At 41.5% G+C, this 26,462-nt stretch overlaps 1 protein-coding gene across 5 annotated transcripts in view; it reads left to right on the top strand.

Moving 5' to 3' along the window:
• LOC148033668 (protein ARV 2-like) overlaps positions 1-26,462 on the top strand; it is an 87,118-nt gene that overhangs the window by 28,433 nt on the left and 32,223 nt on the right. For 2 of the 5 annotated variants that reach the window (XM_087681590.1, XM_087681591.1), the window contains 3 exons: positions 15,688-15,735; positions 16,197-16,253; positions 16,383-16,472. In XM_087681590.1, the coding sequence (XP_087537716.1) occupies positions 15,688-15,735; positions 16,197-16,253; positions 16,383-16,472 (195 nt within the window). The remainder of the gene's footprint in view (positions 1-15,687; positions 15,736-16,196; positions 16,254-16,382; positions 16,473-26,462) is intronic. The other 3 variants (XM_087681592.1, XM_087681593.1, XM_087681594.1) reach the window with 3 other exon arrangements.

Here is a 26,462-nt window from a genome sequence, read left to right as displayed (position 1 = left end):
AGCATGTTGACTGTTGTTGCTGGTTTTCCCTACGTTTTTAGTCTCTCTCTCCTGCAGCGTGCGTTTGCTTTTTTCTCTCTCTTGCAGCCTGTGTTTTTAGTATTTTTCTCTCCTCACCTGCATTTTTAGTTTCTCTCCTTACGTGTGTTTTTAGTCTCTCTCTCTCTCTCTCTCTCTCTCTCTCTCTCTCTCCTGCATTGCTATTTGCATTAGATTCAACTTTCCTTGGCTACATTTGCTGGTGTTCGGCTTCCGAAGGTTGCGTTGTTGCGATTTGGGATCCGTTCAGAGTATGACACACTCTCTAGCTCATTACCCTTGCCTCGATCCTTGAGATACAAGAGTTCGAGGTAGTGAGGCTGGAACTTCCGCGAACCAAACATCACGGCTTATGTAGACATCTCGCTTAACAGGATCATACAATCAGTAACCTTGAGACTGCGAGTTGTAGCCGACAAACACAAACACATGTCTTTTGGAAGCTGCGTGAAATTCATCAATGATGTGAATATAGGCATTACACCCAAAAACCTTGAAATAAAAAACATCTAACTTAGACCCAAAGTACGCCTCATAAGGGTTCATACCAATAACAACGGAAGTAGGGGATCAATTAAGAATGTGAATTGTACTAGCCACAGCCTCAGCCCATAGACGCTGAGGTGTTTGTCGATGCTCCATCATGGTACGGCCCATCTCGATCACACTGTGAGTCTTCCGCTCCAAGATGCCATTCTCCGGAGGGGTGTTTGTGTTGGCAAACTCCTGGTGGATACCATGGTGTACAAAAGTGAGCAAGCTCATTAGAAACAAATTTTTCGCCCTTATCCGATCATAAGGTCTTTACTTTTCAGCCAAATTGGTTCTCCTCAAAGAGCAACCAATCCGTAAAGTGGGAGAAAGCCTCTGACTTCAGCTTCAAGAAATAAGCCCATGTCATCCTGCTGTAATCATCCACAGGTAGCATGAAATACAGGCTCGCTCTAAGGACTACGTCCTCATAAAAAACAAGCTTCAAGGGTGTTGAAGTTTGCCTTGAAGCCCTGCTGGAAATAGCATCACGAGTTTGCTTCCTATGAATACACGATACCCAAGGTTGTTGGCTCACCACAATATCTGGCAAACCTTGAACAAGTTGTCCCTTAAAAGCATTCCGAAGGTACTCATAGTTGAGGTTGCTTAACCAAGTATGCCAAAGCTTGGATTGAGTTTGAGAGGTAAGAAGAAGAGAAGTCAAGGCAGAAGAAGACTGCAATTTATAGACTCCATTCTCCTCATAACTTAAAGCAAGGACTTGTCTCAATCCACGATCAAGAATCTGAAAAGAATTCACATCAAACTTGACCAAGAGGAATCTTGTGCATCGAAAGTAGATGGTATCCCAAGGTTGGCACATAAAGCACCTTAGATGTATAGGCACCATCTCGCTCATCTGGAATAAGACGCATGTCCCCCATCCTTGAATAGGAATAGATTTTGGCCATGCGAAGGCCACAAATGAGCAACACTGATTGAAGGAGTCATGTGCCGTGAGACACCATTGTCAACAATCCACTTCCTAGTGTATGGGGCCATCAACGTAGCATCAGAGGCCTTTAGGGTCGATGCCTCAACCACCTCTAAGTGGAGGAAAGCAGCTGATGAGGGAGCAGCCACTGCTCTGGAATCCTTTGAAAATTTATCCTTCTTCTTTTCCTTCTTCTCCTTGTTGGGCAATCCTTCTTCCGGTGACCTTTCTTGCCACAAATGTGATAAATAGACTCCTTTTCCTTGTCCTTCTTTGATTTATCCTCCTTCTTCTTCTTTTGGTCCTTCCGCTTCTTTTGAGAGGATTAACCAACCAAGGCCTCAAATTTAGAAGCATTGGTCCCTTTCAACTGCCCTCTTGGTCCAAGACCATAGGAACCAACTCCTCCCACCAAAGAGTCTCAGATCGCCCTGAAGCAATCAAGGCGGAATAAAACCCATTGAAATGGGGCGGTAACTGCGAAAGAAGAGTTATCGCCATGTCTTTAGAAGTGATCACCTTCCTTACATTTTGTACTTACATTTGAAGTTGCCACAACTTGTTAATATGCTTCCGCATAGAAGATGACTTGTTGACACTCATAGTCTGCATCTGCACTTCCAAAGAAACTCGTTTTATGACTGTCATATGATTATACATCTGATCAAGCTCTAGCCATATCTCCAAGGCAATTGTCAAATGCTCTATATGAGAGATCATAGTTGTAGTGTATGAGAGAGATAAAAACGAGCGGATGCGAGCATTGAGTTTGTTCCAATGTGCCCGAGTCTTTGCCAACTCTATCTTATTACTTGAAGAGAGTTTGGACTCGTCTCGCAAAGAAGGATAATGAATAGCCTCCATATTAGTTTCGCCAAATCATAGGACTAAAAAATGGCAAGCATCTTAACCCGCCAGATGCGGTAGTTCTCACCATCGAGCTTTTGATCAGATGGAAGAGCTAGTAATACGGGCACCTTCCAGTCCATAATTGCGTGAAGCTCTGTCTTGGCCTTAGAAGACATCTTCACCTACAATGCGTGCACAAAACACAAAAAGCAGCCCCCTCTGACTGTGTGAAAGCAGCCTGCTAGGGCTCTTCGCCGCTTATCCCACTCCTCCTTCACTCGCCGCCAGAGGCGATAAAAATGTAAAATCTTCAATTGAAGACCCAAAATGTAGCCTTCTTCCTTCTCTAACAGCGAAAATCTGCATCAACAGCAAATCTGCTCCTTTCTTGCATGCCCAGGCTCGCAACCTTGTTCTGATGCATAGCCCTCTTGCTCGCCCTTGAACGCTGAAAATGCAGCCTTGTGTCACGCTAAAATCTCCTTTTCAGGTAAGTCCACCACCCTTGGTTAGTCCTTCAATGCTCTGATATCGTGTCAGAGTGGAGCAGTGCGGAAGCGTATGACCAAGATAAAGAGTGAATAGAGAGAGAAGAGAGAGAGAGAGAGAGAGTGAAACCCCACACCGGCTCAGTTGCATATGAAGGTCTTGTTTCACTTTCTTAGATAGTGGGGCTGTTGGCACAATTGGACCATTCGGAATGCTTTTCTTTTTGACTCAGCCTATAATGTTCAGGGACATATTGCTAGGCTTAAAGGCCTTTTGCATTGGCAGATAGATCTCATTCGGCACTTTGGCTTACTCCCTCGGGAGGACTTACTTCCCTGGCATATGGCAATTTCCTCTGCGTCTTTGCCATGACTTTTTGTAACCCTTTTGTCGTTTACTACTTTAGAGAGAGAGAGAGATTTTACACATGATGGCTTAGAGCCATTGTGTATCTTGTAATCATGTAAACTTGTAATACAATTACCTTTTACGAAAAAAAAGAGAGAGAGAGTGAAACCAACCTTCCGTGGATGGGTGGTAAATCCTTGATTACAACTTAATTAAAACAGCAAACAATAAATGCAAATCTGAAAATACAAATTTACCTATTGATCTTGGACAATGCACACCCCTTTCTATATTTCTTTAGCTTTATTGAAGAAGTTGATTTATAATGCGATTCTCCCGATCCCCTTCGCAATCCAAACTCCCCTTGCTGTCCAAAGTGACTAACAAATCTTCAATTTGATTAGCCCCTTGATTCGGGCACTTAATTGGCCTTCACCCACTTCATAGACGATGGAAATGCCCCAAATTCAATGGCTGGCTAGTCCTCCACCTAAATTTAGGTGAAATTCACCTTCAGCCCTGAAAAATCCAATTCTTGGAGCTTCCAATTTTTGGCACGCTTCTTGAGGCTACTGCTAAACCCTAATTTCTGTTGTAAATTAGGGTTTATAATAAGGAAATTTGCAATTTCTCAGCCTCCAAGGGTCTAAATGCTGAGATCTTCAGAGCAAGGCTGTGAAATGGCTGGGAGATGAGAGAGAAAGCTGTAGAGAGAGAAAATTCAGAGTTTTGTCGCGAAGAATGACTGAAAATCAGTCAAATGCAGTTGCTGCCCTGCCACAACAGCATTAAATACTGTCGCCTACAGCTAAGACATCCAAATCAGCTGTCATCTTGTATCTGAATGCAATTGCCCAGGTGTGGAGGGTCCAAAACTACAATCGCCTCCTCAAAACTCACTCGTGGCTGGCTGTGAGGGCTGAAAATAGGGTCTTGGCCATGGCTGCTCACAGCTCTCCCACCTTTGCTGTAGCAAGAATGATCTCGTTTTTCCTCTTCTTTAGCCTTTTACCAGCATGTATGGGCAAGTTTGCTAAGTGGCAGCCTTCCCAAATGGTTTTTCTAACATTATCCACCATTAAAAATTAATTTTCAGCCTTTAATCACTGAAAATTAATCTAATAATTATTTTGGTTCCCAGAAAAATAATATGATAGGCCAATAATTAAATTGGCTAGGCATCTTCCACTCCCGAGTCTCTGGCCATTAGATCGGCGTTAGGTAGCATTAAACGCCATATCTCTAGTGTCAGCAATTGATACTTATGGCCAAATGAATGACCTAGGCGAACAATTGACACCAGATACCACCAAGTACTTGTGCAACATAACTTATAGCAACTTTTGCCTTTGACATCCCGTGATTTTCTCGGGTCCCAAGCTCGTAAATTTACTCTAAACCCAGCTGCACCTCACATGTGTAACATTTACTTAATCATGTAATTAAAAACTAATCCACATGTTAAGTGAGATTTGAGAAGTATATGTCCTTATGACACACACACACACACACACACACACACACACACACACACACACACAGATGGTTGGCGGGTGATGATTGGGGGTCTCCCTCTTGCCTCGGCCCTTTCTAAGCGTCGAATCTCGAACGACAATTGTTTCTTCTGTACCACTACTGTGGAATCGGCCCGACATAGATTTATTTCTTGCCCGCTCGCCAAGAATATCTGGTCACTCTTGTCACAGGTTTGGCGCGCAGTGGTGGGATCCTCACTAACCCCTTTCGATTGGGTTTTTGTGCGCCCAAAATACCCCACACCGCCACAATTGCATATGAAGATCTTATTTCACTTCTTCAAATACTGGGGATGCTAGCACATTTGGACCACTCGGAATCCCTTTCTTTTTGATTCGGCATCTAATGTACCGAGACACATTGCCCGGCTTAAAGGTCTCTTGCATTGGCAGATAGATCTCATTCGGCACTCGGACTTGCTCCCTCGGGAGGACTTGCTTCCTTGGCATATGGCAATTTCCTCTGGGTCTTTGCCATGACTTGTGTAACTTTTTCGTGGCCTAGTACTGGGATTTTACACACTTTGGCTTAGGGCCCTCGTGTATCTTGTAATCATGTAAACTTGTACCCCTTTTTTCGTAATTAATACAATTACCTTTTACGGAAAAAAAGAGAGAGAGAGAGAGATGGTGAGCGTGAGAGAGAGAGGGTTGCGCCTTCCTGCCGGTGGACAGACGTGATGCCCTGTGTTACGACGTTTTGTTCCTGCCTTGCGCGCCGCCTGTTTCCCTGGCTCTGACTAGCGCAGGGTCTCGTTATGACCTGCTTGTCACTTCGTCTCGTGAAACCGGTCTATGACTCACCTAAAAAGGTAGTTCCTTCAATTAACACCTGGTCTTTTCACACACACACAAAAACAGAGATCTCACTCCCTCGGTCAATACCAGATTGGCCCCGAAGACCGGCGCCCCTCTCAGTATTTCTTTATCAATTAAAAGATGGAAAGTTACAAAAATGAAATGTTGCGAAATACGTAACTTGAGAATCGTTGGTTTTCATCTTTTCTGAGTAAATCCCAGCTGCATAAGGACAATACAACATGACCAGGACAACATCCCTTTTAGAAAAGCATTTTCTGTAACCAAAACTCAATGATTCATGTGCAGAATTACAGTCTGTAGATCTCTGAATTCACTATTCTTATTGTCCAGTATGTCCAACATTTTCTTTGACCAATACTCAATGATTCATGTGCAGAATTGGAGTCTGCAGATCTCTAAATTCACTGTTTCTATTGTCCAGCATGTCTAGCATGTCCAGCATTAAAACAGTCCCACAAACAACACTAAAATTAGAGCTGAAAAACCTTGTTCTTTCGATGGAATCAGCCCATCATGCAAAGCATTTCCTTTGAGAATAGAGAGAGAGTTGATCAGAGGGAGCAAGCTCTACCTCCGTACATGAGTCAGAGACGAAGAAGTACTCTCCATGGCTGATGAAACTGTAGCAATTTGCCCTAAGCTCCTCCAAAACTTCATTCTCCAATCTGCCCCTTATGCCTATTACGTTTTTCTAATGCTCTCTCTCTCTCTCTCTTTTGGGGAATTTGTGCCACATGGCATACATGTAACAATTTTCCCGTTTAAACCTTCCGGTCTAAACTTCTCTATGATTGGTGCAAAATTTGACCTCGGCACACAAGAGAATTAATCCTCGTGCAAAAACGAAGATACTGACGCGAAGAGATTCTGGGGTCTAAAAATAGTAACTCTCTAAATTTTAGGGATAGTGACCCCTTCATTCCCCGAGTTGTTCTGAGCAACTTTTATCATTGCAACCACATTAAAAAGTATAATGTGGCTGAGTTACAGTGACTTTTATTCCATGAGCATTCTCATATGTGCATCTTCTGTCTTAGCCAGGATCATTGTCCTGCACCATCTCCAGTGGGTAAGCACACAGTCCCAAACCACTGGCATTCTATTCTTCAGTGTCCATTCAATTTGGTCCAAGGCTCAGACAAACCATTAGTCGAATTTGTCCCAATGGTTGCCTCTTCTGACCATGCAAAGATCCCGGCTTAATCCAAGAGAACTCTGGGGGTAAAAAGCAACACCAACTAAAGAAAAAAAAATAAAATATTTATATAAGTAAATAGAGAAAGCAACTGCAATAAGTATCACCACCTGGTGACATCTCCTGCCCTTGACTTCCAGACACCCGTCTTCTGCCTGCTTGAGCTAAGTCCGTCTTGTGCCTGCTCATCGAGCTAAGTCTTCTACCCAGCACGCGCTTTGTTTCAGCATGACTGTTAATCATCGTTGACCTAATTTGACACTCGTGTGGCGCCCTGCTCTATGTTTGATAGCGAGGGTGTGACGACCTGCTCTAATCCTGGGTAAGACATACTGTGAGTGACAGAGATTGTAAAAGGTCTGTCTAAACTGAACAGCAGAGTATAGATTGGCGCAGAGGTCTTGAGGTACATCGGCCTATAGAAAGAGACAGATTTAGTTTTGTTTTGTGAGATAGACAGCCGGGGTTGGAATAATTTGTGTAATCAGCATAAACCTTCGAAATGGTGAAGTTGCAGGAATCTAATGGTATTGATATGGCCTTTCTAGACTAGCATATTGGAAATGGGGACGATAAAGACTCGGCGGAATCAAATGGCGATTCGTCAGCTAAAGATTCTGGGCAGTTAACGGAAGGGGATGAGATGGGTAAATGCCACAAGATGTTGGTCAAAGAACCGGACTTGTGTGCCCTGAATTTGCCTCAGCAAAATGTTCATGCTTTGTGTTCTCAAACTAATGAGTTTTTTTAGTTTATGCTGGCCTTTGCCAATCATTTGATGTCGGAATATGCTCAAGCTAATGAGGGTAAAGCGAGTTCTTTACCACAAGGGGAACATGTAGTCGTTGCTATGGGTGCTGATCTGGTTCTACAGCAGATTGCTGCCTTCCATGAGAGGGCAGCCATCTTTTACTTTACGGGATGGACTCCATTGATCACTAGAATCCGTGCATGGTTGCTAGCCATGCTTGCCAATGTGGAGATGTGTCAGGATGATGCTTTAGGCCAAGGGCAGGCTTCCCTTGTGGAAGAGATTTATGATGGCCTGAGGGGTTTTTTTGAGGTCCTCTTCCGCTCCCCGGAAGTGCGTGCTCATATTATGCAATGTATCCCATTGTTCATGGATGGTCAGTTAGTTCATATGGTTCCTTGGAGGCCTATGGCGGAGTTTTAGGAGGTACTTAGGCAGGCATGTTCAATTTGGGTCGAGGTGGTTGATTTTCTTGCCCATCTTTGGTGACTTCTTCCCTTGGTTTTGAGATCTCTTGGTGAGGTGTTGGTGGAGCCTCGGTTGGCCTCCCGTAACAGGAATAGGGCATGTATGCTTTGGGATACAGGGAAATCTCGCCCGACCAAAGTTTGTTTTGAGGTTCCGGGGTTGCAAACTTTGGTTTATAAGCTGAAATGGGGCACATTTGCTGGACACTGTTTCAGATGTGGACAATTGGGACATTTCATTTTAGAATGTGATAGAAGCCAGGAGGTAATGCAGCCGTCTATGGATTGTGATTTGGATATGCATGATCATCTTCTCCAGCAGATGGTTCAGTAGCTTGAAGCTGTTCTTGAGCAGATTGTCTAGCAGGGACAAGTAGATGGAAAGAAGGTTGCTTCTCAAGCTGGTATTCAGCATGCATTGCTTTCGATGGGCCACAACTTGTCTCCTCAGGATAATTCCTGGGTTACAATGGTTTGCTGTAATGCTAGACAAGAGCTTTGGTCTACTCTTGTTCACTGAGCTCCCCAGACTATCACTTAGGACGTTTCAATGCCGAGGTAGGGGATTCTATATGAAACCTCAATTTGCAGTTGGTGCGAATGAAAAAAGGGTTTTTGATACTGCTCTGCACTTTGATTCGTGAGGGAGGATGGTGCCTCCTCGGGAAGTTTTCCGTGCCCACCAACAACAATTTTCTTCTCGTACATTGATTGCTAGTTTGCAAAGGGCAGATCTGGTTGATGTGATTCAAAGTGAGATGGAAAGATTTCAGGTAGCCAAAGCAGTTGATGTAAAAGGGAAAGGGAAAGTGGGGACTTAGTAGCTTCCTTTTTTGTGATCCATCATGAGAATTGCTTTATGGAATGTTAAAGGTATCTCTTCGGGCAATAAGTAGTATCGGTTGTGGAAAGTTGTGTTAGCTGGCAATTGGGATGTTCTTTGTGTTGTGGAGCATAAACAGTATGCTTTGGTAGGATTATCTTATGTATATAAGGACTATTCTGTCTTCTTTAGTGGTCGTGTTCCACATAAATTTGGAGTAATGTTGGCCGTCAGATCTTCATTCCAACTATCCTTGATGTCTCAGGACCATCGAGGCAGATTTATGATTTTGGAAATCCAATATGAGGGAGAGGTTTTATGGGTGGTGGGTGTGTTACATTACTAAATGTAACTTATGGGAGACAGGCGCGAGGGATGACCGTCCGGGGGGGGCCTTGGGCACCCGAACGGGGTCAAGGGGAGTCTAGAGAGTGAGTCTAAGATTAGTAGGACTCACCTGAAGTGGACGGCTGGCAGACAGAACTAGGGAGAGGAGCCATCACTCTTCTAAGCGAGGTTGGGAGGTGAAAAATAACGTCACTCTTACCATTTGAATTCATGAACAGATGGGCCATCGTCAGAAGTTTGGCTACTAGCTGCGCCCTTGATGGGCCATCGTTAGAAGTTTGGCTACTAGCTGCGCCATTGATGGGCTGTAGCCAGAAGTTTGGCTACAGAAAGGGATAAAAATAAGCTAGAAACCTCGGATATTCCATCTTCACCGAAAGATTTAGATGTGACTATACGAGATCCTAGGGAACCCCACCAAAAGCTGAGGGATAACCCAGTGTTAAAAGATATGAAACCCCCTCAGTTTCACGGGGAGGAAAAAGACAGAAATAAAGACACTATCTTTAATTTTCTCCAAAAATGGGAGGATTTGCACAAACTTAAAAATACTCCACCACATCTCCAAGCGCTGGAGGTCAGTTTAACTTTGGGACCAAAGGCATATAAAAGGAGGTAAATAAAATACCTGAAACTTAGGCTCAATTTGAATCGGTCTTTTTGAAAGAATTCCTTCCTGAAAATGAAATGGAAAGAAATTGGGAAGATTGGGATTATGTCAGACAAAAGGGAACACCCTTGCTGACATATCTGGAGGAATATCGTGAGATAATCCTCAAATTGGAAAGAATAGATGAATTTCAAAAGATAAGAGGATTCATTAGGGGACTCGATAAGGCCTGTAAAAAGGAAGTGAAAAGGAGTTCACCTAAGGCGTTTGAAGAGGCAATTAAATTTGCATTAATCAATGAAGATAGTACGCGCCCAGGTATACTCACTAGTCTCACTGATACGGAGCCCAAGACTAAGGAATTTGAAACCTCAAAATTTGTAGGCAAATTTAAAAGGAAAATGCCATTTCTTAAGGGCAAGAAACAACCCTTTGAAAAGAAACAATATGTAAGGCCAAAGTTAAGTCAAGGTGATTTTGATAAGGCCAAAAAAGAAAGGCTGCGTTTCAATTGCCTATCCCCTAACCATGCTGCTTGGAATTGCCCTCAAAGGAAAAAGGGGGAAGATAAAGGAAAGGATAAGGACAAAGGCAAGGGAAAAGAAAAACAAATCCATGTAGTGCAGACCCTGTAATTAAAGGGGCATGAAAAGTATAAATCTTTAGAGGTCTTGCACAAGGATGTACAACACAGGTGTTATATGTCAACTTCTATGTGACAGCCTACCTTTGGGCCACATGATTTAGTTAGAGTGCATGGATTGATAGCTGGAAAGAGGGTTAAAGTCACGATTGATGACTCTGCTACCCACAATTTCATAAACTATGCACTTGTCAAAAAATTGAAACTTTCCCAACAAAAGAGTGGGCATCAATATGTTGTTCGTATGATGCAAGGTCAGGATAATAAAATATGGGATACAATGGTATCCAATTTGGAAGTTGAGATCCAAGGATATAAAGATAAACTTGATTTCCAAATTATGAATATGGAAAGAGCTGATATTGCTTTAGGGAGGGAGTGGCTATGGGGATTGGAACCATCCTTAAAACGTAGTTATCATCATAATACATTGGAATTTGAAAGGGATAGTAAGACTTTTGTGATTCAAGGTGAACATGAAGTATCTGATAACCCTTTGTTGTGTTCCACTAAAGTTCAGAAGCTGATAAAGAAGAAAGCTTGTGAGGTATATATGTTATGGTCTCTTCCTCTACAAAACACTTTTACTTTCTGTAATATAAAGCAACAATTTTCTTATGTTTGTTAGTTGAATGTAAGTAATGAATTAAGTGGTTTGTTAGATGAATTTAAAGATGTGTTTCCTTTTGATTTACCAAGTGGCCTTCCACCAAATAGGGGTGATGTAAATCACCCAATTAACACAGATAGAGATACACACCCTATTTCTAAACCACCTTATAAGTTAAGTGAAACACAGTACCAAGAAATTGAAAGACAAATTAAGGATTACCTTGATAAAGGGTTTATACAACCCAGCAATTCACCTTGGGCTTCGCTAATTTTATTGGTAAAGAAAAAAGACGGTTCTATACGACTTTGTGTTGATTATAGAGCACTTAATAAGATAACAATGAAGAATAAATTTCCTATGCCCAGAATGGAAGATCTTTTTGATCAATTACAAGGGGCAAAATTCTTCACAAAAATAGGCTTAAGATCAGGCTATCACCAAGTAAGAATTAAGGCACAGGATGTTCCTAAGACAGCATTTCGTACTAGATATGGGCATTATGATTTTTTGGTGATGCCTTTTGGCCTCACTAATGTACCAGCTACTTTTATGAAGCTGATGAATAGTGTGTTACGGCCCTATCTAGGACATTTTGTAGTAGTCTTCTTGGATGATATCTTGATAAAGTAAATCAAAAGAAGAACATTTGGAACACTTACGATTAGTATTCCAATTGTTAAGAACACATTTCCTTTATGCGAAGAAAACTAAATGTGAATTCTTCGCACAAGAGGTCAAATATTATTATCTCGAAAGAGGGAATCAAGATGGATCCAGAAAAAGTAAGGGCAATTATTGAATGGCTATCTCCAAGGAACCTGGAAGAGCTGCAGATCTTCCTAAGTTTATTTGGATTTTATCGTAGATTCATTCGAGATTATGCCAAAATAGCTGTTCCAATGACAGACCAACTTAAAGGGAAAGGGAAGAGCTTTAATTGGGGAACAGACCAAAATGAAAGTTTTCAAAAACTTAAGGTTGCCAGTGATAAAGCGATAGGCGCGGTCTTATTACAAGAAGGTCGACCAGTTGCTTTTGAAAGCAAGAAATTAGACTACATGAAAAGCCCTAAATGTCGGAGATAAAATGCCACAAATCCTTGCAATTTTTGAGACAAATATCAGTGTTGTGTCTTACTCGCATCAAATTTGGACAAATCCCCAAATTTCTGGCACAAATTTGCCCAAAATCTTGAACTGTGCTTACACGCACGAACGTCTGCCAAGAGTAAGTGATGGCTGAAAGGATTTAGAGGGAGATTTGATTTTTTATCAAAGGAAAAAAAAATCTTTGCGTGACTTGACGTGGGTCTGTTGACCTGTCAGGTTCATGATGACCCGTTGAAGCCTGTCCGGTCTGTCTCGCGCTGTCTCATCTAGTCGCAGCCCGTCAAATCCAGTTTGCCGTGTTGCCTGGAGCGTGTTGTCTGCAGCCCGTTAGTCGCGTGGCCTCCGTATCTTGTCGGCCACCACCTGGCCTTCGTTAGTCCTGTCGTTTGTCGCGCTAGGTGCAGGTCTCGTCCAGCTAACCACCGTCTAATGCCTGCCTGTGCTACCTGTTAGCCACTTGGGCCTGACTACTATCGCTGCCCATAACTAGTGCTTGTGCACCGACTGTGACTGTCGACTGCAGTTGATGACTACTACCTATGACTGTCAATGTTGCGGCTACCTGCGTGGACCATCAGCTCTGATACCAGTTTGTTATGACAGAGAGCGCGAGGATTGAGACACGCAATGCTTTCTCACGAGAGAGAGAGAGAGAGAGAGAGAGAGAGAGAGAGAGAGAGAGAGAGAGAGCACGACATATTTTTGGGTACAACGACGAGTGTACCTCTTTAGGTTTATATATATATATATAGAGAGAGAGAGAGAGAGAGAGCACGACATATTTTTGGGTACAACGACGAGTGTACCTCTTTAGGTTTATATATATATATATATATGAAAGTACAGATGTGCTAGGGTTGTGTTTACACCCGTGCACATATAAAAGGCACCATGGCCCTTTATTCCCAACAGCTTCTAGAGCCTATGGAGACTCAGGTGAACAGGTACATTGCGTAGAAGGATTGAAGTTGCTGTTTTTTGTAGGTCCTTGCTGTTGGTGGAGGAGGAAAGGCTCCATTTTCAGCCTTGTTGTAGATTTTGAGTTTTCATCACCTCCGGGGGGTGAAACTCTTTGACGACGAGCAGAAGAAGCCCTACTAGGCATCAGCACCGTGAACGGAGTCAAAGGGGGATGTCCTTGTTTTTGTGCAGGTCATTCCATTTACTATGTTGATTGAAATTGACGCGGAGTCTCAGGCTATTATGGACCACAAGGTCCTTGTGTTGCCGGCTCTTCCTTCAAATCAAAAGCTTGATGGGGAGAATTACCGAATTTGGCGCTCGTAATGATGCTTGCCATCTTGGGATCTTATGATTTGGCAGAGCTTGTGATTGAGGCAATAGATTGTCCTACAGTCCGTGATGCCTCCAAGCTTTCTGTAAATGACAAAGCTGAGTTGATGAAGGTATATGCACATTGGACAAATTGAATGCCCGCATTTGTTCTTTCCTCTTTCTCTCTTGCACTCCAATCATCATTGCTCATATCGAGCAATGACGATTGGACAAATTGAATGCCCGCATTTGTTCTTTCCTCTTTTTCTCTTGCACTCCAATTGTCATTGCTCATATCGAGCACTTGATCGTGGATTGTGAGATATAGGTGGAGCTAGATCAAATGTAAGATTGGATGACCATGATGAAGTGGGTGTCACTGGAGGTTTAGATGAGAAATTTGAGTCCTACTAAGTCTGTTCTCCCTGTTCTCTGGCCATGTGGATAGCTCCATTTACAAATCTCATCAGTTGTCTAGTTGTTGTACTGCTCTTGGAGGTCATAGTTTGTCGGAGGCACTCCTACAACGTGTGTTATTGCGGTATGCCCACTCCTACAGCTTTGACTGGTGGTTACAATACATTGGGACCATCTCCAATGGACATCACGCTCCAACACCTCCCTCAGCCTGCTCATGAGAGTGATTGGTTGTTAGACAGCTTTGCCTTTCAGCATTTTGTAGAGCACATTCATTCATTCAGTTCCTTTCAGAGTTCCTTCTTCTCTGTTTTGTGTTCTTGCATTTTTGTATTTTTGTTTGGGTTATTATTTTTTAGTGGTGTTTATATATTTTGTGTTTTCTCAGTGCAAATGCTAGCATGTCTTCACATTGAGCATTGTGTTTTGCTCCCATATTTCTGTCCATCATGATTGGGTGTCTTCTTTCACACCCTCCTTGCTCGTAGGATTGCATTTTACTCTCTCCATAGAGCATTCTCCTTCTAGGTATAGTGGTCTACTTAGTTTGGACAGTGCAGTCATCTCCAAGCCTTGATTGGTCTCATTGAATGGACTCTCCTCTCCTTAGTACCAGTTCTAGAGACAAGGAAACTTGAGGCTCCATTGTATCATCGTTGTACATGATTCATCATTTCTTCGCATCCACAACCATCCAACAACACTGATGCATGCATGCAAACCCTAATCCTTGTTTGGTTGCTGACTTGGGATCAACAACACATTAGGTCCAAATTTTGAGGCTTGGACTTTGGGAGCTCTGCCATTGTTACAGTTTGCCAGTCATTCTTGCGTTCCAATCTTTTTCGTTTCAGCCTCATTAGGTGGAGATTAGAGTTTCTTCTCCATTTCATCCACCAACTCACTTAAGCTGTTTACGGTGCACATTGATCTTAGTGGAGTGTATTTGCCACTTATGCCATGTGGGCAGGTGGGCATTTTTCTGTAGCCTAAAGTCAGCCCATTTTGAGCTGGTTGGACGTCCTCATTTGGTATTGCAGCAGGTTGGAGTGTTCTTGGTCATTTTCCTACCCCACTCTATGCACCCACATATCCTTGATTCCAGCCATCATCGTTCTCACTCATCTTCCCTAGTCAGATCTTTTGCCATCAGCCTTGTGTTCTCACTGATGCACTCTGCAGGGTGCAGGGGCTGATTGTGTGTAGCCTTGTATTAGTGTTCAGGGCAGTTTCACATTAGTGTTCCTTCTTTTCTCTTTTGCAAATTTGTATGGTTTTCTCTTCTTTGCTTTCGTTATGCACTCTCACATAGTAAGGGATTGGAGTGGCAATGATAGCGATTCCTTTTCGTAGAACTTTTTGAGCCAGTTGTCCTGACAAAATTCTAGAATATGTGGTCACAGTCGGCTGTCCAGCCTTTAGAACCTTATGGAGTGTGAACCTCATCACCCCTTGCTTCAGATTACAGCTAGATCTGTGTTTTTGCTGTCATCATCAGCTATCATTATCTTCAGACATTGTGGACTGCTGCAGCTTTGTTTTGGGATCCATTTGAGTACGATACACTCTTGACACCTCCTCCAAACACCTCTGCCCCAGTCCTAGAGACAGGTTTGAGGCCCCCTGTTGTATCATCTACATTATCATTCAGCATTTACAGATTGTGTTTTCTGCATTGTCATACACTTTGTTTTCTATGTTTACCATACCATTTCTTGCAAAACATAGTTGATTATGTTTGTGGTTGTTTTGCGTCTTTCAGTTATTTCTATGATATAGTTTAGTGTTTCAATCTTCCAAAACCACAACATCATGCTAAGCCCAGAAGCAATATTTTTATGTAAGGCGGCAGTTAACAGAAAATTGGTTTTTCATTGGATTTGCAGGCAAAATGCAAGTGTGTAGCTGATGAATACGTGGAGTGTGAAATGATGGTATTGAAGTCTGTTTTGGAAAATCTGTGGATGATTATCATTAATTCTGTTACTGTATGCTTTCACCAAACTTACAGCAAGCTGATCTAAACTTGAAATTGTGATTAATGATGCCCAAGAATATTAACAATGTTGACAAGAGAACATAAGTTGCTGCTCAATTGGCCTTAGTATTTTACTGCTGTATATTGAGTACCAAAACATAAAAGAAACCGGCAAGTACTTTTTTCCCCTGAAAGAAAAGAAGGTAGTTTAATGACACCTCGTCAAGATCAGACAAAAGGATGTACGAACACAATCAAAAGCAAGTATCCTTGATATGTTACGAATGTAGAAGATAACAAATTTGGCATTGAATTCCTTAAATGTTCTTGGAGGCTAAAATTCTCACATGGTTATAAGTAATACACTAGATCTTATTACTGTCACATTACATCTAATATTGATTTATATGTACATAGCCTTACTCCAAAATAGAAAGGATGCTTATAGCAACTATTGAGAAGCCAATATTAGAGGCAAGAAGTCACTGCCAGTCATTTGCATGTCTTTCCTTCAATCTCACTTGGTCCTTTTAAAAGCAGCAACTAGTGTGATATGCAACCACTTTTGGAATTGTTTTGTTGATGGCTTGTTTTTTTATGTAGATTGTTCTGATTGACTTGATACTCCACAAATCAGAAGCCTATCGGCACTTGTTTTTTAATTATCCTAACTTACAACAGCTGAACATGAAGGTTTGTACATTTGTTAATTTAGTATGAATGCTTACAACTGTTGCTTCCTTGAAATACTAAGTTTGCCATATTTTGCATACAAATTGTAGGACTTAACAAGTTGAAGTAAGTAACCTAAGCATTATGCATCTTTACCTTAGAAGGATTAGTGACTTCAAATGTAATACAGACGATTTAGCATTGTTATTAGATATTATGGAATGACAAGTGCAAGTCTGTTATATGTATATCTGTGATACCACCTTAGGCTTGAAAAGTACCCATACTTCAGATATATCATTTTATGCAAGTTGCATAATTGCATAGCTGTTTTGAAACTGAGCGTTCTCATGTTTGAATGGATTGGAAAAGAACCTTTACTGCAAGCACTAGATGTGGGCAAACTTACCAGTCTCTTTGAACACAAAACTGCATGGATCTAAGTGACCATCCTAGAGTTCTAAGAAAATGTTCATGTTCATACTTCATTGAGAACCAAATCATATGAAACCCAGTGTCTATGCACATAGCAAGGCCTGAAACAAGATGAGGGGTGACAAACTTCTCATGATGTGATATAGAGACACTCTGGTTCAGTTTTGTTTGAACAAGGCATGGAAATCATGGTATGCCTTTCATCAACTTAAGCATTTGTTTGAACAAGGCATGGAAATCATTGTATGCCTTTCATCAACTTAAGCAGCCAATCATTGTGGTATCTTTCCTCATTGATACTGAAATATGGTCTTAGATGCAGCATAAGAGCTGAAGTGATTAAAGAGATAATACACACATAAGGACCTCGCTTAAGGAAAATATAACAAAGTACTAGACCTCATTATTTGTTTATTATCACCGTTGATTGATTGAATGAATTGAGCAGAGGTGCAGACTATAATCCTTGGGTCAGTTTCCCTGGATGTAGACTTATTATGCATTTATAACCCAAAATTTGATTACCCTTTGGAAAAGGTAAAGCATGACCATCAAACGATTGGCCTTCTATTGAGCAAGTGAAAGGACCTGCTCCAACGAATGCTTCTGAGCACATGCATTTCCTTGTGGTTTTTTTGCCAGACAATGTGACAACAGCCAATACTTTATCCCAGTTTTTGACAAGTCTCACAGCATATGGGCATCCCCTAATGTTTCTCCACCAGTTACCATGTTGTAGTTTCGATAATCTACTAACCTTGTGTCACAAGCTGGAGAGTATTTATTGCTGACTTCACAGCTTAACAGAATCAGACGCATAACTGGAAATCAGACTGAAACAGAGACAAGGTGGCCCAGAAGGCTTGAATGGAATCAGACTAATATATGAGCATGGAGATTAGTTTCAGCAGGACTTCACTAGATTGACCCAGCCGCAGTTGAAGAGAAGTGGATGCAGCCACTTCTCTTCAACCAGGTACTTAAGACAGAGAGGCTGCACCATTGGAGAGAGGTGTCAATATATACCAGGGTTGCATGGAGAGAACACAGAATATATGAACACCACTAAAACACAATAACTCATGCAAAAACGCTAAAACGCAAACAGGCAAGAAAGATAACTCGGAAGTAAATGAATGAATGCTGTAAATGAATGAATGAGCGTACAAGATGCTCAAAGGCAGAGCTGTCTAACAGCTGATGACTCTCATGGGAGTAGGCTGAAGGAGCAGTTGGAGGGTGATGTCCACTGGAGATGGATCCTCAGGGCTGTAACTGTTGGTTAGAGCTGAGATGGGCTGACGGAGACCTCCAAGAACTATAGGCGGCAGCAGAAGAAGCTTATCTAAATCAAAATGCAGCCATGTTTGCCCCAAATCTGGTTAGGGTGGCTGCTGGAAAGGCCAAATTAGTTGTTGCAGCAGTTGTGAAGTCTGTCTGAGTCGAAGGAGGTGTGCAGCAACCTGTCACCTAGCAGTAGGAGGTGTAAACACAGGAATAAGTGGTAGAGGCAGTCAGCAGTTAGAGGGGTGGTGATGACGTGGCAGCAGTTGGGAAGGGCTGGACATCCACTAGATGGAGAGGGCTGATACACTTAGTCTGGCAATCAGATTATCACACACACATGCATTGCACCTACAAGCTACATGCAAGGATGTGCCTTTGGTTCACCATTGCCCAACATAGCACTTGCATATATGTAGGAAAATTGAATAGCTGCTGGACTCTCCATCACTTTTCTTGTAGTTGCCCCATGGAACATGCGTTTGCATTATCAGGAGATCTAAAAATAGAGGATCGTTTGTATTCTAATCCAATGCAATTCACTCTTTAGACGTATCCTGTTTCACTAGCCAAGTGCTGATATTTAAAAGAAACAAGAGCAATGTTGCATTCAACTCAGCTCCTTAGGGATAAGGAAATTTGTCATTCTGCAAAATCTGTTTAATGTTTTACTACACACCTAAAGTATTAGAATACTTACCATGTGTGCATGATGCAGACTTGTTATATGAATGCACAAGCTGCTCTTTAGAGCAGCCATCTCTAAGGCTTACGAGTCAGCCAAAATACATTTAAAAGAAAATGTAACAAGCACACACAATTCAAAAAGTAAAATCAACATAATTATATGAGTGTAGGCTTGATGATGCTTTGTTGGGATTGTGTTTCTTTGGGCAGTTTTTGCCAACTTTCAACAACACATTCTATCATAGCCACATGTGTGGAGATATGCTAGGGTTTGCAATGAGAAAACACAAAATGTATGAACATGACTAAAACACAATAACTTAGGCAATAAGGCAATAAACGCAAAAAAAACACACACACACACACACAAAACGCAAAAATACAAGCACTACAACGGAGAAGAAAGAGAATAGTCAAGAGAACAAGTCAATGTTGTAAATGACAAAAAGAGTATACAAGATGCTCAAAGGCAAAGCAATGAGAGTAGTCAGAGTGTGACGTCCACGAGAGGAGAATGGAAGGGCAGTAGGCGGATAACCAAAAGGGAATAGTTTGGAGATTGGATTTGGTAAAATGTAGGAGTGCACCTTCCGAATGTGCTGAAAATTGATCATTGGTTGTTGGAAACAATTAGGACACAAGTGACAACTGGGAAAGGGTGTGGTGATGTAGGGTGGCTTGCATAGGCTGTAAATACAGGCTGTTGATGAGGGAACAGGGTGGCAACTTGCAAGACAAGGATAGGTTGAATGGTGGGTAGCTTCTCTATTTTTAGATGTAGAAGGATCCTTCCAAGTTAGGGTTTTGCTTATGGGACACAAAAACTCTTTAGGAACACACTTCTTTTTTAATGAAAGTTTTGGTAATAACTTGTTTTGGGGTTGTCTAAAAGAGAGCTAATCACTTTGTAATAATGCATTTTAAGCTCAACACCCCCTCATAGGTTTAAAATTGCAACAAGAAAGGGACTAAAAGAAAAGCTGAAGCCTATTTTTACCCCAAGGCATCCCACTCCAAAATAGTCAGAGCATTGGACGAAGAGTGCATGTTGGCTGCCTAATGGCCTACCAAGACTATAGAGTCGATGGTTATCTTACAAGGGAGTTCAAATAATCACCCCAGAGAGGCCAATGCATTGGATAAAGGGTGTTTGTTGGTTGCCTAGTGGCCTGCTAGGATTTGCAAAGGCGGATGGAACCACATTGAACTTTTTTGTTTTTGTTTTTGTTTTTTTTTTTTGGTTGATTGTTTTAAATAGAGTTTTCGTTCTATTAGGTAACCATGCATGAGAGGGAGAATAAAAGGGTTGTTAGATCCACATCACAAAAGAGACAAGCTATCTTGATCATTTGTGTGTGTTTGGATGAAGGAATAGGGAGAAGAGGTAAAGAAGTATGGAGGTGTGGTGGGAAGGTGGTAAAATAATTGCTAGTGGAAACAACTCAGGATTTGCTCAGAGATGCTTTGCCCAAGGAGATGCATAGAGTAATGCTACACGATAAGAATACACATACATCAAGGTGCCACTTGGACGATCTCATGGGAACATTGTTTACTTGTCCAAGTGTCATTTTACAAAGATGATGATGATCATGCAATGCCAAGGTAGGTGCAATAGGGAAGGGAGATTGATGTTAAGGACAAATGTTGAAACATGTAGAATACTAAGAAAGGATAGGAACCCTCTCTCAAGCATGGATATCGATGTTGAAGGAGGAAGAAGAATCAGATGTCAGGCTTTGTGTCGTGCCGAGAACCATGAGGAAGATGTGGATGAAGCACCCTAGCTAGAGGAGTTAGGGAGAAGCTACTATAAAGAAATACCCTAATACAGAAACACAAATACGAGTGTATAACAAACTGAACAAAACACAGTTAGGGTTAGGGTAACTCAGAGAAAATGAACATAGTCAAGATCATAAATGAACGAATTTGTATAATGCAATGCTCATGTAGCAAACACACTATGCAGTGAAGGATACTATACCTTGAACTCATGTCTCTAGGATTGAGATAGAGGTAATGAGCTAGAGAGCGCGTTGTACTCTTGATGGATTTGTGAAACGCAGCAAGGCAGGCTCTAAGATGTTAGATAGCAGCAAACATAGCGAAGGTGATGCTGGATTAGTGTCAGATGTGTAGAGAAGAGAGAAAAGTGCAAAATGCAGCTTGAGGAAGGAGTTGACAGCCTGGGTGGCAGTTGGGAGTAGAAAACACAACTTTTTGGTTGACATGGGCAGCAAAGTGGCAGTTGTAGATGCAAACACAACAGAGGAAGATGGTTGCCTGGCAGTTTAGATAACAAATGCAGTAGTGGATGATGTGGACTATGTGGTGGAGGTTAGAAATAGGTAGGCCAGATTGAGATGTCCTCCACGAATGGGGTGTGGGCAATGAAGCTATATCACTTGAAATTTGCAAAAACGAGATTGGCTAAGTGGGAGGGAAGGTTGTCTATTTATAGAAAGTTTAGGGCCTCCTAAATTAGGGTTTACATTTGGGACACTGAAACTCTCTCGAACCGCTCCCGGCTTAAAAGAATAATTAATATTGTGAAACTAGAAAGGGATCACAAACAAGCCTAAATTCTTTTTCTTTTTTGTTCCCCAAGGTGTCCCACCCCAAAGCAGCCAGGGCAATCTGGCAAAGGGTGCATGTTGACTGTTGTCTAGTGACCTACCAAGACTACATAGGTAATCATTAATGGTTATCTTACCAAGGGAGCCCACATGTTCATCCAAGAGAGGATAGAGTATTGGTTACAGGGTGCTTGTCGATTGCCGAGTAGCCTACTAAGTTCTACAAAGGCAGATGGAAAAACAACGGACCTTTTTTTTGGGAGGGCTTTTTGTTTTGGTTTTCAAAAGATTTCTCATTAAGTGAGGGTTTCAAATAAATTTTTGGCCGATTAAGTAAGAACGCCCCGAGGGGAGATAGGGATGGTCAGCCCCAAGTCCTTCACAAAATAAACAAACCTATTCCAACCACTATTGGGTATCAATGATGAACGAAAGAGGCTAAGTGTGGAGATTATCTATTGGGGGATATGTGGAGGGGTAAAAAAGAAGTATGGAAAGGAAGCTAGGCAAGCTAAACAAGCGAGGGAGATTACTTGAAACTGCCATGTGTAATATGGTGGATCTAAAGTCTACCAATCCAAAGATTGAAGTGGGATAAATATGCACATATGTATGTTTACAAAATAGAATGCCAATGCACTGGAGTTATGCAAAGGGCAATCTAAGTATGATAATGTTTATGCAAAATGCTTTGCAACAGTGCTACTTGGATAGTGCCCTTACAAGGAAATTGTTCACTTGCCAAAGCACCCCTTGCCTATGGTTGGTCCAAGAGATGGGAGCCATGCCCAAGGTAAAGAGGTAGCCACCATGGAAACACTGGGTGTTAGAATCTCTTGCTCCATCAGAATCTATGTATCCCTACAAACATAAACGAGAATCATAAGTCAAGCTATAAGAATAGGTACATCTCAAATATCTCAAAACACGAAGATATGCAATCTAATGTAACATCCTAGGTGTAGTTAAATACTAATTGAGCAAACTAACTGAGTAGGCTAAATCTGGCCTAGTATGAATTAACCAAAGCAATTTCCATACTACAGATCTATACGTGTGCTCATCGAAGGCTTGACTCAGGGTATCCTTAAACAAGTGGATAATGGGATCATTTGGTATGGCTACAGGCCTTGTCTGATCCTGGCAATATTGTTCCACCAACTGAAGAGCATACTTTTGCTGTGACACAAAAAGACTTTCCCCATATTGAACTACCTTCATCCCTAGAAAATAAGACAATAAACCATAAAGTAAATTTAACCTAGGCTTAGGAGCTAGACACATTAATTAAGGTTAGCTATAAATAGTGGAGTATGGCTAAATGTGGGGACCTTTTGATCATTTTGAAATACAACTCCTTGTGGAGCTCTTGAGGTCATATCCTCCCACCATTCATGGAGGTGCATATCTATGTCAACCCTACTTGGAGGTGAGTATCCTTGTCCACCATTGTAGAAGGTGAGTATTCTACAGTAGCTTATCATCACTTGATTCTCAGCATACCATCTATTTCCCCATTTGTACATCTCATATGGAACATGGATCTTGGCTATGGCAGTAGCATTTCTTGTTATTGTCAGCATTAGATGTTAGATCTTGTGTATTTTCTTGTATGAGATGTCAGCTTTATTACATTGGTATCAGGGCATGGATTTTGATCCATAGGAAGGGTCATTTTCATGGTGAATTTTAGTTACAGACTTGGTACAGGATAACTGGGAGGACAAGATTTGGTCATAGGCTTAGTTACAGCTCAAACTGTGACTAGCCATGGCTATCTGTATCAAGTCATCACTATTTTGGAGGTTCTATGGTGAAAATAACAGCTCGTGGTCAATTCATAGGTCATTTTGGAGGGAGATTGGACTAATTGGAATTAAACAGGGATTAGGGAGGAGTAAACATGGTTACTTTTTGTTAACCAAGGGTTTTTTCTTCTCTTTCCTCTTTCTCTCAAGCTTCCCTACAAACTGCCATGGAGATCTTTGTTCATATCTTCCTCCCATGGCTTCTATCCATCAAATGGCTTGGTAGGAATTTTCTTTGGGTTATAAGCTTGCCATAGAGTACCTATATGATACACTTCTCATCAATTTGCTCATGATGGTAAAGGAGTATGTGATCAGCAATTTTGTGCTAATTTTCAGCATGTCTACTTACCACATGATCAAAACGATTTGATGCTTCAAGTCTTGAGCACTATGGCATGGCTATTTGGAGCATTATCTTGAAGATCTTGGCCTCAAACATCTTCTTCTTCACTAATATTGGAGTTCTTGAAGCTCACATGAAACCCTAGCTATGGAGTTTGTGGACAACCTGAAGACTTTCTCCATTTCTTGAAGATTTGGCTTCTTCTTGGTGCCTTTTAGCTTCCAAAGGTCAAACGCAAGCATCTACAACTGACATTGAAGCATCCTTGGACTTGAAGCGTCAAAGAGAGTTGGCTATGGAGTCAAAACAGGGCAGCAAGCTATAGGCTTCAAATTTTTGGTCTATTCTCTTCTATTTCATGGGGCTTTGGTCTTAAATGACTTCAGGGACCTTCCTACTACTCCAAATACTCAAGATTTTGAAGGCTTTAAGCAATGGATTCAAGATTGAAGGCCAATCTTCTCTTGGACTTCAAGCATGACAGGGATTGAAGAATTTCTTGGAAAGCTCAGTCAAAGAGGCTCCAATTACAAAGGATCTTCCATTCATTTGGCTTCTTGGAGTTGAAGACTCACTCAAGGCATCATCCTTGGATCATACTTGGAGCTATTGTATGGAATTATGGAGTATTACTTTCTCTTGATCAATTGGAGGACTTATGAAGATGGGCTATCACTCTTTATGGCTGAGGTTTGAGACAAGCAACATCTTCTTCTCCAAGCATTGAAAGAGGTACTTCTAATACTCTTTTTAATCTCTCCAATCATTAATCCACTTGTTGACTGCATCTCCTATTGTTGAAGGAGAGATTAAGAGAGTAATCTAAGCAATGACTTGCTTCATAGACTTTACCTTCAGCATTGATTGATAATAAATCATCAAATTTCATACAATGAGCCTTCAATTTGGATTGTCAAGCATTGATTGAGTATCTACTCAGTCATTCAGCCATTCATTGATTGAGTTTTGATCATCCCATTGATCTATTGCATTTGATTGATTGAAGACTTCAAAATTCATCATATAATCCTTCATATTTTGATTGAGATTTACCTAACCCTAACCCATGAGTTTGTGTTGACCCAATCTTTGAGAATTTCCCAAAATAAATTTGTAAATGTGAGGATAGTATACAGTGAGTCAGTGATACTATTGGTAAGCCTATCTCAGCTCATTTTCATTCATGATACCTTTTCAATTCATGCATATCATGAAAGGATCAATGTCTTGATTTGGTCTTGCATATCATACCTTGTTTGTTAGAATACTAGCTCTGGCATGTTCAATACCGACTGAGGAAAAAGGTCGAAGTCGGATGAGATAGTAAGAAGATAGTGAGGTGGCCCTCCCTTGCTATTGATGACTCTGTAAGGGTGCACAACCTGGCCCGGAAGGAACTTTGCACATCTTCCGGAGTTTTAATTTTGCGATCTTCAGTTTTGTCTTCAGCTTCATCTTCATCTTCATCTTCAGCTTTGTCTTCAACTTCATTTTTTTCCTCTTCTTCTTCTTCATGCAGTGAATGACCTTGTTGTCCATGTTCTCTTGAGATAGGAAATTTAGGCCTGCCTCTACTCCATGAATTAGCACGTGGCTGAGCGGTTTCATTGACTCTAGAAGGACCTCGATGTTCATAAGTCGATGGTATATGTTGATGAGCTGTAGTAGATCTCACATTCCCATGAGTAAGTGACACTTCTTCAACATGGGGTGGTGGTTTACTTTGGAATCTATCTCCCAAATTGTTGAATATAGTGATCAACTGATCAAACTTGGTATCCAATCTACTACTTTGTTGCTCTATATGAGAAATAATCTTGCTAAATTTATCATCCATGGAGTGGGTAAGCTGAAGTAAACCATCATTCATGTTGCCAAGTTGCTTAGACATTTGTTGGAAGTCGTTAGAATCACGTGAGATGTTTACTTCATTCCCATGATCTATGACATGAGGGTTCTTTGGCCATTGCACTTCGTCATTGGTAGTACTAACTCCCATGAATTCTTGCCTCTGATTTGTGGCTCTATTATTGTCATTTGTCTCAGCATGATACTCCTCCAAGCCTTCCTCAATGTGGTCTAACATTTGCTCTTTCTTCTTGTTCCTTGCCATGTTGTAATTTCAGCACTGTCAGTCAAAGATTGGTATATATCTTGAGCTATGCTTCCCTGGTCCAAGTGCTTTATAGCTCCAAACGGAGCTTACAATATGTATATATACCAGATTTACTGAAATAAGCACTTTGGAAAATGTATATAATGGTTCCAGACCAAAACAGTGTGTCTCTGCCTGCCTGTCAAAGTGCAGTATACAGTGACCACCTGTCACAAAATGGGCTATAACTTGAGCTCCGCTACTCCAAATGAGGCGTGCTATAGCTAGGATCGAAGAGGAATTCGAGCTCTACGTACTGAGCACAAGAACCCTTATCGCAGAATTAAAAATGCCTTTCTTGTAATAGGTTCTTTATGACTGTCCAGAATGGGACTGCACCCTGTAAAACCCTGTAAAAGCACTGTTTGAGCACTGTTTCATCCCATATGCATATAGACCATGGTAAAACTCATGTGGGCACTGAAGGGCAAACTGTAGGCTATAATCACCACCTGGAATCAAATCTGTAGCACCTGTAGACCTGTCAAATTGTTCAAAACTGTGACCAAACTGCCATGTTTTTTCCCTATTTGTACCAAGTGTCTTCAAATCTTTTCCACTCTCATCCTGAGTGGTCTTCCGTGGTCCACCACTTGTGGTGAGGGATAAAACGGAAGACAAGCATCTAAATGGGCTCTGAAACTCCGGAAGGTGTGCAAAGTTTCTTCCAGGCCAGGTTGTGCACCCTTACAGAGTCATCAATAGCAAGGGAGGATC

The sequence above is a fragment of the Lygodium microphyllum genome, chromosome 7 (assembly GCF_053477565.2).
Source record: "Lygodium microphyllum isolate KBCC chromosome 7, Lygodium_microphyllum_v1.1.10, whole genome shotgun sequence".
NCBI lineage: Eukaryota > Viridiplantae > Streptophyta > Polypodiopsida > Schizaeales > Lygodiaceae > Lygodium > Lygodium microphyllum.
This window is presented reverse-complemented; position numbering and strand designations above follow the sequence as displayed.